Consider the following 12,500-nt stretch of genomic DNA (forward strand, 5'->3'; position numbering starts at 1 on the left):
CACACACACACAAAATAGTTTAGATAAAATGAGATATGAAGACGGGACACCACGAGCATAGCTCCCCTTCCCGTAAAATACAACTAGGTAAATACAACTAGGTAAATACACACACACACTCTCTCTCTCTCGACGGTGCAGTGGTAGCGTTCGCAACCGCTGCTACAGCGGTCCGAGTTCTAACCCCGCCCATGGCTGAAATCGTTTTAGTATCGCTGTGCTGCGAGTCGTTACCCCAACTCGTGGGCGGGGAGTTGCCGTGTGTGTGTGTGTGTGTGTGTATGTGTGTGTATGTATGGTCACAACATCACCCATAGATCAGTTATATATGAGCTCTGAGCTCTCATCCGGGAGGGTAAGAGCTGTCGATCACGAATCCAACACGTGATTCAAGACCATGGTGAATCACAAACACACACACACACACACACACACATACACACATACACTATATTCCTTTTATCTCCATTCCCACCCCCTCCTCCTCCTCCCCAAGCCCTCTTTTCTCACCAGCTTGTTTCTCTGCCTGTCTGTCTGTCTGATCTGTCCCCCTGTCTTGATCATGATTGTCATCTGCCTCAGAGTTGGACTGCCCCGTCTGCCTGTCAGTGTTTGTCTGACTATCTATGTGTCTGTGTCTGTCAGTGTGTTTGACTGTCTGTGTTTCTGTGTTTGATTGTATGTTTTTGTGTCTCACTGTGTTTGTCTGACTGTCTGTATGTCTGTGTCTGTCAGTGTGTTTGTCTGACTGTGTGTCTTTGTCTGTCAGTGTGTTTGACTGTTTGTGTGTGGCTGTCAGTGTGTTTGTCTGTATGTCTTTGTGTCTTTGACTGTATGTCTGTTTGACTGTCTATGTGTCTGTCAGTGTGTTTGCCTGTCTACATATATGTGTCAGTGTGTTTGACTATATGTGTCTGTCAGTGTGCCTGTCTATGTGTATGTGCCATTGTGTTTGACTATATGTGTCTGTCAATGTGTCTGTCTGACTGTATGTATGTTTCTGTCTGTACCGTCGCCATGAGGAGGTTCTTAGGGTTCTCGCATTGTTATTATGTCCATACTGCAAGGTGAGGGTGGGGGGCCGGGGGGGGGGGGACGTGGGATTAAACTCTCCTAGCCTACAACCAGCGTTCCCTCCAAGCTGTGCACATATATGTTTTACAATTAGCGCACATAAAGAAAAAAAATGTGCGCACTCAAGGTTTTCACGTATCAAAATCCATTCAATAAAAAAGTTCCACCCAAACAACATCTTATAAAATCACTAAAAATATGGTAACTTGCCAACCATCAAACCAATATATATATATACATATATATATATATATATATATATATATATATATATATATATATATATATATATATATATATATATAACCTAATCTAACCTGAGATAACCTAACAGAACCTAACCTAACCTGAGATAACCTAACCTAACCTAACCTAACCTAACCCGTTGGGACTGACCCAACCCAACCCAACTCAACTCAACTCAACCCAACCCCAACGTGCCCAGAAAACTGTGGTGGAAGTGATGACGATTTTGGCGGCATCTAGTATGGAGTGTCTCCCACTGAGCCCATTGACTCAAGTGTGTACAACCCCCCCTTCCCCCCTCCCCTCCTCCACCCTCCGTACTTCTGATACGTCCTCCTCGACTGGTGTCTCCCTCGGCATGACTCATGCAGGTGACCCATATTCCGCGCTCCTCCTCCTCCTCCTTCTCCTCCTCCTCCTTCTCCTCCTCCTCCTCCTTCTCTTCCTCTTCCTCATGCTCGATCAACGTAGGGTCCGATTTATCCTTTTTCACGTCCTCCTTCTCCTCCTCCTCCTACTTCTCTTTCTCCCCTTCCTCCTTTTCCTTCTCATCCTTCAACTCTTCCTTCTCTTTCTCCTCCTTCCCCTTCTCCTTCTCCTTCTCTTCCTTCACCCTCTACTCCTTTTCTTCATTTTTCTCCTCCTCATTCTTTCTCCTCCTCCTCCTCCTCCTTTCTCCTCCTCCTCCCTCTTTCCCCTCCATCTCACCCCACCGTCTCTCCTTCCTCCTCCTCCTCCTCCTTATCCCTCTTTCCCCTCCATCTCCCCTTCCTCCGTCTCCTCCTCCTTCTCCTCTTCCTCCTCGTCCTTCTTATTCTCATTTTATTTGTTCTTCCCCTCTTCTTTCCCTCCTCCTCCCTCTTCTCCTTCTCTTCCTCCTTCACCTCGATCTTCTTATCTTCCTCATTCTAATTGTTCTTCTTATCCCCGTCTCCCCCTTCCCCTTCCTTCCTTCCTCTTGCATGTACGTCACCTCAACGCATTACGTATGTACGAGTAACAATCCTGGCGCACTTCACAGTCATTGCTCTGGCGAACGCCCATAGATTCCATCGGAGGGTGTGGAGACTAATCTTGACAACAACTTAAACAAATACGTAAATAAAAATAAAATAAAATAAATATTTCGTACATAAGAATAAAAAAAGAAACATTTCTTTTAACATGTACCATCCCTCCTTTGTGCTGGCGCTGCTCGCATGAGATATTTCCTTGACCACTCTGTGATCACAGAATACTCGTCTTCTGAGGGATCGTCTCCAGTCAGAAGAGGGTGTCGACCCGTGGGAACCTTGTTCAGTGAAGGGGTCGCGCCCCACAACTATGGAATAAAACCGAGCGGCGCAGTGAAATCAGTACGGTGCAGCACCGCATCGCGAGAATCAGACAAACGCCTCTGGAAAAAAAAAAGATCCCTCATCTTCGGTAGCATGGCGATACGTGGACACCGCTAAGTCCTCCTTGAACTCTGGAGGAGGGGGAGGAGGAGGAGGGGGGGAAGAGGAGGAGGAGGCAGAAGAGGGGAAGAAGAGCTCGGATGGTACAAGGACTCTCGGGTGCCGACACTTTGCTTGGCCACTTGATAACGAGCGTGTAGCAGCGCAGGTGTATGTGTATATATATATATATATATATATATATATATATATATTCTATACATACACACACACGTGACACATACATACATATACCAAGGCTTTTTCCCCCTTACAAGGGGGGTAGCCAAAAAGAAAAAGGCATAAAATCATTCCCACCCATTCCATCCCTGAATACACTCCACACCCCTCCACCCTCCCTCTTATCTTAGCACCTCGTGTCACGTGTGTAACAACAGTCAGCTGTTGTTACACACGTGACACGAAAAGGAAAAAGAATTAAGGCCGTGCACAGTCCGAACGAGTGACAGAGAGTTCAGGCAGGTTGAAATCTTTGGTAAAATTACTTATTTACAAGAAAAAACATACAACATGAATTGATATAGACTAATAAAATATAGCAATAAATAAAACGTGGATTAAATGGTTGATTGTATTATTTACCAAGTAGAGTAGCTGGGTGTGTTTTTGTATGCAGCACGGTTGATGTTTCGTAGTTGAGAAATAACAGAGAATGTCGAGTCACGCTTAGTCCAGCAGCAGTCTGTAGATATCCGAAACAATTCGGAGAAACACGAAGGCTGTGCACTTTGCATGCAGATGGGCAATCGTTGTGGTCCAAAGGGCTTGTTTAGCGGAGTTGTCGTAATCGACAAATGTAATATAATTTCTGCATAGATTCAGATGGGCCCTGGGCGTCTGCTTCTTTTCTTGTTGTCTTTGTTCCTTTCGTGTTCTGGTTCTCTCTACTTCTCTACTCTGTGCGTCGCTCTCTGCTTCGCCTTTTATAGCCCGGGAATGGGAGCTTACGTTTCCGGGATGTCAAAATGTATCTAAGTAGGCAGTTTAAACACCAACCAATGGTAAAGCAGAATAAGCTTTCCCACCAAATGATGTAACGTTTCTTCTGAGCTTGGCATAGTGATAGACGTAATGAAGCGCGCCCCAATAGACGGGTATTGCGCAATTGATTGTATTTTAAGAAATGCAAATTATAACATATGTTACACATATTCACGCAAGGCGTGACTAAAAATAATACAAACATATTTTATTCACTCAAAGGAGTGACATAACACAACCACAAGATTCTATTCACGCCAAGGACGTGAATATGTATACATATATAATATATATATATATATATATATATATATATATATATATATATATCACTACCAAGTAATGTCGTAACACGTTAGTAAATACACTAAAAACCCACGGTTGATTGGATTAAGAAAAAAAAAATGAAATAACGATTTCCGTATATTTCGATCACTGGATTTGATCCTCTTCAGCGGAATACAAAGTCAAGAGAAAACATATATACAGAGGAGAGGGGTGGAGTGAGGGAACATGGGCATGACACTTCAGGTAGCGTCTATGACTTGCCACAAAGCCCACGCAATATCAAAACGCTACCTGAAGTGTCATGTCCACGTTCCCTCACTCCACCCTTCTCCTCTGTATATAAGATATGTGTTTTCTCTTGACTTTGTATTCCGCTGAAGAGGATCACAGCCAGTATATACGGGAATCGTTATTTCCTTTTCTTAATCCAATCAACAGTGGGTTTTTTAGTATGTATATATATATATATATATATATATATATATATATATATATATATATATATATATATATATATATATAATATGCATTCATGTATATCATTTATACCGATCCAGATATGGATGAACGGGTTTGTGTAATCAAGTGTGTTAATATGCACATGTACAGGGTGAGCTTACGTACTCGAGTATATGTAGATGTGAGCTTGATTTAATGTGTGTGTGTGTGTGCGCCTGCATACATGAATGAGAGAGAAGGCTGTAGATAAAATTGTAAAAGAGAGAGAGAGAGCTTAGGGAGGGTGAGAAAAGAAGATAACAAAGTAGAACAGTGAGAACGTGAAAAGAACTAATGTAGGAGATGAACGTGAAAAATAAGAGGGAGATAGAAGTGGCGAAGAGAGAGAGAGGGGAGGAAGGGAAGAGAGAGAGAGATAGAGTGAAAGAGAGTGTGTGTTTGAGGAAGCCAAGTGGATGAGGGCTGGTGCCACGGTCCGTGTGACCTCCTTCTGGTCACACGAGGGGCTTATGCAGAAGCACGTGTCGCTTATAGCATACCAACATACCAAAGGTTCCTATTCCTTTATAGAGTGGGTGGTTGAATCAGGGCATACGCACAATTTCACATGCATTAAGACACAGTTGACGCCCCTCCCATCTGAGGACCTTGTTGATGTTGACCACCTCGCTTGGGTCGAGGGCGATACACCAAGAAATGTTCCTTATCTTCTGCAGGAGATAAGGGATCAGTCACCCCAAGCTTACGACCTGATTCCGACCAGTTGCATGTAGTGTTTTGAAGTCGCTGGTAGTCTAATTAGATAAGTAGATTGATAGATATATTACAACACACACTGAATAGTCCTCAGTCCATAGATTTTCATCTTATCAACCACATTAGCTTTTTCCATATCAATTCCTTGCATAGGTTTTGTGTCGCCGACAGATCGCTTGATTTTCGATCGAAGGAAGTGGTTGGAAACAGGTCGTAAGCTTAGTGTGACTGCTGGGGCTTAGGAGTACATATATGTCAATTAGGTTACCTCGAAGTTCTGCAGGTAACCAGCGACCCCAGGGTGTAGTTGGACATCTGAGGTGGTTCATAAGTTTCAGAGAAGAAGGGCTGTATTGTTCCAAATGTAGTGTATGGCCGCGGAAGGTGACATAGTTTGTGTCTTCGGTATTATTGGAGCTCACGACCATTCTGGTGCATTTTATTGCGGGTGTTCCATATTAACTTTATGAGAGGAAATAGTCTGAGGCCTCTGTGGTGTCTTCTTGTTTTTCTTTATTGTATTTATCCAGTTATTTCTTAATTTATTTGTTTATATACATATATATATATATATATATATATATATATATATATATATATATATATATATATATATCAGATAATTTTTATGGCCGTCGCACATAGGACCCGAACCTACCACTCTTAAGCCAAGAGGCTACCACCGTCTTGGTAGCCTCTTGGTCTCAGAGCGGTAGGTTGGAGTCCTATGCGCGACGGCCATAAAAATGATCTGATTGATGTCGCTGTTCACTAGCGAATTTCTGTTTCGCGCGCGCGCGCACACACACACACACACACACACACACACACACACACACACACACACACACACACACACACACACACACACACACACACACACACACACAAACATATATATATATATATATATATATATATATATATATATATATATATATATACCTACTATAATAATGTAGTAGCTTTCGTCTGTTTGTTTTTTGTTTGTTCACGAACTTCTAGGGTTTTGGAGATAGACCCCCAAACCATATATATTCTGATACACTATCACTCCAGGTACTTGGATAATTATATTTCATTAAAGAAAAATATTAGTTTGGCTAGGGTTAATGGTTAAAGGAGTATGGTGGGGTAACACGCCGCTACTTTAGAGTCCCCTTCAAACGATTGGCATTTTGTGATAAAAATTACTGTGATTAAACAAACCATTGTATGTGTTCATAAATATTATTTATATTTGTGAAATTATTGTTGCCACAAACTATGAGAGCCTTTGTAAGAAGAAAGCATGTAATGCGAAATGATTGTATAATTTCACCAAATATTTAAATATTGGTAATTTTTATTTTACTTTCTCGCGGGCGGTAGTATACTCGAGTTAATAGATAAAAAAATAAAAAAAAGTTAAATTCTTCTCTTCCGGCCGTATATATTTTATTTCCAAAGGGCGTCTCCCTCCTGAAATTGATTTTTTTCTTAACATTTCATTTGGTTTACTTTAACATTTTATTTGGGTAACTTTTCTCCACAAATTCTATCAAAATTAAAATGATCATCATTTTCCCGCAGCCATGCGCGAGTAGTTTGGCTAGTATATATATATATATATATATATATATATATATATATATATATATATATATATATACATAAAGGAAGTGGGTGGAAGCTCATAATTATCTCATAAACAGTTAATTTTCAACACTGGAAAAGGCGGTTCAGATCGATGGAATCAAATATTCACAATGAAAACGACAAATGTAATATTTTATAGATATTCAACTTGTGACAAAATGTTCCATATTGATAGATTCAGAAAAATAGAATTTTCTTCAGGTTCGCTAGGAGTGCAGAAAGTAACCCTTTTCTGCAGTCGGAGGGGAATTTGTAATATTTCACCAGAGCTCTGTTATGTTTTATACTTCAAACCGAAATTGCTCTAATATTTTATACTTAATTCTGCAAATTATCTGTCAAAGGTTGACATTGATGGCCTTAAGATATTTGCCCTTTTCTTGTTTCCAGATTGTGATAAACTCTTTCAGAAAGCTTTTACCCTCTTCATATATCAGCTAATTGTTTTTTTTTTATTGTTTGCCCTTTTCTTGTTTACATTTATGTCTTTTTGTCGTTTCCTCTTTTCCATTTTGTCATATCCCCTTTTTTGTCCTTTAGTTGTTTATTATTTTGTCCTTTTTTTTTTTTTTTTTACGGTTCGTAGTATTTTTCTTTTCTTTTTTCAGCTCTTCTACTCTGTTTATAAATTTATTTTTAATGCTTGTCTATTTCTTGTTTGCAGTTTGCGCCGTGGTCCTGGCGCCAACTTCCAGGATGCCAGCGGCTACACGGCCCTCCACCACGCCTCGCTCAACGGACACAAGTAAGTTTCCTTCTCTCAGTTTCTCCATAGTGAGCCTCGAACGGGGAACCTCAAGATTAGGATTAGGCTGGATTTGATAATTTTGAAAACGTAACCGAACCCGAGACCACCGGGTACGCGTACTTATGGGTTACACCACGGTCGCCCCCGCTGACCACGCATCCCCGCATAACACCCCCTCCCTCGCCAGGGGCCATTCCGGGATCCTACTCACTGCGCCATTTGGGCCGAGGGTCCTTAAGAACATTGCAGTATATTAGTTGACAAGTGTAATTATTAAACTAAATGGATGAATGAAACAGGAAACAGGCTGCATGTGGGCACGGGCTGCACCACGATTGTGTTTCATATTTCCTTAGACTTTCAACACACACACACACTCACACACACACACACACACACACACACACACACACACACACACACACACACACAAACACACACACACACACACACACACACACACACACACACACACACACACACACACACACACACACACTGCATTCACACACACTGCGCGTACACACACACTCAAACACACACACACACACACACACACACACACACACACACTGCATTCACACACTGCGCGTACACACATACAGACACACACACACTGCATTCACACACACACTGCATTCACACACACTGCGCGTACACACATACAGACACACACACACACACACACACACACACACATACACACACAGGCGCGCGCGCGCGCGCTCATGCACGCATACAGTGGTACAACGCTCGACTGCTAATTGAGCGGCCTGATTTCGGTTCCCTGCGCAGGGTTCAAAAGTATAATTGTACTAAACGGCACTCTAACTCTGGTGGGCAAATATTTGTGTGAGTGTAAGGTCACAGCGTTACTCTTAGATTGGGCCATGTATGAGCTCTGAACTCTCATCCAGGAGGGTATTAGCTGGCGATCAGGAATCAAACACATTCTTTAAAAACGTGGTGAATCACATAAAACTCCTTGTCAATGGGAGAAGGAGACAGCATGCTGTGTTGTGCTTAATCTTGAGCGGGAACGATCTTTGGAATGCTGAATTAGCAGCCCAAGTAATCACTACACCAGCAAGCCACATTTGTGTGTGCGTGCATGCGTGTATGCGTGTGTATGTGTGTGTGTGTATTTATCTAGTTGTATTATACGGGAAGGGGAGCTATGCTCGTAGTGATTCTTCTTTTTATCTCGCAACATCTAGTTTGTTCTTAAATTCTTGTATGGTGTTTGGACACACTATTGTTTCGTCCAATTTGTGTGTGTGTGTGTTTGTGTGTGTGTGTGTGTGTGTGTGTGTGTGTGTGTGTGTGTGTGTGTGTGTGTGTGTCATTTAGTGCAATTGGAGAATACAAACCAACTGTCCATCAATTAGTGAAGGAAATTTCCGCCAAGTTCAAATGAACGAATCGTAGTCCACATGACAGACAAGACTATTGATCGGGAGGGAGGAGGGGTCTTGTCCCTGTGTAGAGCAATTTGGTGTCTTGCAGCACGTCGATGCTCAGGCAGACACCTGACACCAACGATCGATTGTCCGCTTATTGGGGATCACACGAAGAATCGTCACCCCCAGACTTCGACAGGGTGAGAGTTCCTCATTGTGGGCTACCCAAGGGTGACAATTCTTCATGTGGGCCATCCTGGGTTTACGATTCTTCAGTTGTATATGTTGATGACAATAGGCATAACCCTCATTCAACCTAACCTAACCTAACCTAACATAATCTTTATTCCACTATTGGTAATCTTTATTCCACTGTTGATATTCTGCCTACTGGGGTGGCAATTCTTCAGGGGGGATCTCATGGGGTGACGATTCTTCATGTGGGGGTTCTGGAGTGACAATTCTTCATGCGATCCATTGTTGGTGTCTTGGAGATAAAGAACGCCGTTCCTTTGCTTACTTGTGTATAACTAGTTCAGCGGTTCTCCACACTCCGCTTGGTGTCTCCAAGTCGCTAAGAGTCCGCTAAGAAGTATCGCTGTAGAATCCACAAACGGAGAACAAACGAAGCTAATGGATGTTGAGTGGTTTTGTTCTCTGTTGAAGTGGTCTAAAGGAAGATGAAGAAGAAAGAATTCTGGGTTACAAGAGAAGAAAGAACCTTAGACTCAAGGTGTCCTGAAAATGAATACTTGAGTGAAGGTTCAGGGAGGAACGACCTCAACGCAGTTAACTGTACCTTTGCGAGATGAATCACATCAACCCGTCATGGGCATCCGTAGGGGGGCAAAGGGGTGAGGGGGTATTTGCCCCCCACCCCTGGAATTTTTGGAAAATAAAAAAATGCAAGGAAAATACAAAAATGAATAAAAATTACATAAAAAAACGCAGTGTATGATTGATGAAAGTTAAAATGTAACTCATATAGTCCATGTAATTGTATGCCTATGTGGTCAGTTTCAAGTATCTTGATATAGCCTTATACCATTAACCATATATGTATAATATCTTTAATTATGCATACAAAAATCCCTGCAATCCGTTGTGAGAGATGTCAGGCCTGACTTAGTGCCTCATCAAGAACCTAAATCAGCGTTTCTCAACCTTTCTACCCTTGCGTAACCTTTGAAATAATTTGCATGTCTCAAGGAACCCCTGCGCAGAAAAAAACATATACCATATCTCTCTCATTTTATTTACATCGTAATAATGGGCTAGATAGGATGATGTCTATATTACATTATTACAATAACCAAGTGTCGTACGTGTTTAATTATATTACGTATATGAAATTAAATAAAAAACTCAAAAGTGCATTAGCTTATCTCACTTGTTCTCTCGGAACCCTTAGGGACCTTTTGCGGAACCTTAGGGTTCCGGGGAGCCCTGGTTGAGAAACGCTGTCCTAAATCATCGTCACTCCAAGAACTCTCCCCGTTTTCTCTTCCCGTCTTTGCCCTGTCGCCTCAGGCTCCGCCTCCAGCCAAAAGTGAAACTTCGTACAATTGGAAAACAAACACTTCGCCTGTTTGCCAGTGTATTGTTATTGAGAGCGGTTTTATTTCATATGTTTTTGAAAGAAAAGTGTCCGCCAGTGGTTGCCATGGTGACAGAAGTAAACAAGAAACTTTGTTTACATTTATGACTAGACTCTAAACGATAGTTTCCGTTGTGTGTCTGTGTGGGTGTGATTCACCATGGTCTGGGATCTCGTGTTGGACTTGCGATCGTCAGCTATTTCTCTCCCGGAAGAGAGCTCAGAGCTCATATATAACCGATCTATGGGTAATGCTGTAATCTTACACACACACACACACACACACACACACACACACACACACACACACACACACACACACACACACACACACACACACACACAAAAAAAAAACTCCCCGCCCACGAGAGTTGGAGTAACAACTCACACCGCAGCGATATTGAAATAATTTCAACCCTGGGCGGGATTCGAACCCGGACCGCACGCCGTAGTGGTAGCCGGGGACTCTACCAACTGCGCCACCGAGTCGAGTGCGTGTGTCTGTGTGTGTGTGTGTGTATGTATGTATATTTGTATGTGTGTGTATTATTGTGTGTATATTTGCAATTGTATGTGTGTGTGTTATTGTGTGTGTATATGTACATTATTGTGTGTGTGTGTGTGTGTGTGTGTTATTGTGTGTATGTATATTATTTTGTGTGTGTGTGTGTATTACTGTGTATGTGTGAATATTAGTATGGATGTTTGTGTGCGAGTTGTTTTCTTCTTGTTCACTGCCACAAGTTTGAGAGTCTTGTAACTTGTATAGGACCAGAGCTTTCCTTAAGTTGAATAAAATCTTGTGGCAATCAGCCAAGACAAAACCTCCGAAATCGAAATGTGCCAAAATACCCCCTCCCATTCTTAAAAAAAAAGAAAGAAAAAAAAGACGTAGACATATTCTTCGCGTAAATGTCTAAAACCCCTCCCCCGTTTTCTCTCTGCAGGGAAGTGGTGTCGCTGCTGTTGTCACACGAGGCGTCCACGAACGTGCAAGACGCCAAGGGATCCACGCCCTTGCACTTGGCGGCGTGGGCGGGCCACGCCCACGTGGTGCGGACCCTCCTACACCAGGGACCCTCCACGCCCTACGTCAACCATCAGGTAAGGGACCAGTCACACCAAGCTTACGACCAGTTTCCGACCACCGGCGACCACCAGGTGGTCGCCGACCAGTTGCAGGTAGTTCTTTGGAAGTCGCTGGTAGTTGGTAATAAGATAGATCGATAGATAGGTATATTACAACACACACTGAATAGTCCCCAGTCCATAGATTTTCATCTTATCAACCACATTAACTTTTTTCCATATCAATTCATTGCATAGGTTTTGTGTCGCCGACCGATCGCTTGATTTTCGGTCGAAGGTGGTCGGAAACAGGTCGTAAGCTTGTTTCTGGGGCTTGAGGGAGGTTCGCTCTCTTGAACGGAACTCCTTGTCAGCGTCTCTCACATTCAATAATCATTGAATGTATTTCAATTACTTTCAGACATATTGACACGTTCTGTGGTCCTACTAAAGGTCACACATTAGATATTTATTGAATGTATTCTTATTGTTTTCTGAAATATTAACAACGTTGTAGAATATTACGAAAGATCCTAAAGAGATATGTAAAATATGTGGTTGATAATGAACAGAACTCCTTATTAAGGGACCCTTGCACATTGAGTATTCGTTGAATGTATTTCTACAAAATTGACCAAGTTAGGACAATATTGATGATCCTAAAAACCTCTGGCTGATATTGAAAACACGGAATGGGACATCGTTAGTAGCAATAAATGTATTGACAATATTATGGTTTCTCTCTTTTTCATGACTACGTGGGGTCTTTAGGGCAAAGATTAAATAAA

General features: G+C 42.1%; 1 protein-coding gene across 6 annotated transcripts in view; it reads left to right on the top strand.

Moving 5' to 3' along the window:
• LOC143034565 (uncharacterized) overlaps window positions 1-12,500 on the top strand; it is a 328,538-nt gene that overhangs the window by 66,841 nt on the left and 249,197 nt on the right. For all 6 annotated transcript variants that reach the window (XM_076200807.1, XM_076200808.1, XM_076200803.1 and 3 more), the window contains exons 2-3: window positions 7,564-7,644; window positions 11,592-11,748. In XM_076200807.1, coding sequence (XP_076056922.1) covers window positions 7,564-7,644; window positions 11,592-11,748 — 238 coding nt within the window. The remainder of the gene's footprint in view (window positions 1-7,563; window positions 7,645-11,591; window positions 11,749-12,500) is intronic.

The sequence above is a fragment of the Oratosquilla oratoria genome, chromosome 17 (assembly GCF_046742065.1).
Source record: "Oratosquilla oratoria isolate Oo_2021 chromosome 17, ASM4674206v1, whole genome shotgun sequence".
NCBI lineage: Eukaryota > Metazoa > Arthropoda > Malacostraca > Stomatopoda > Squillidae > Oratosquilla > Oratosquilla oratoria.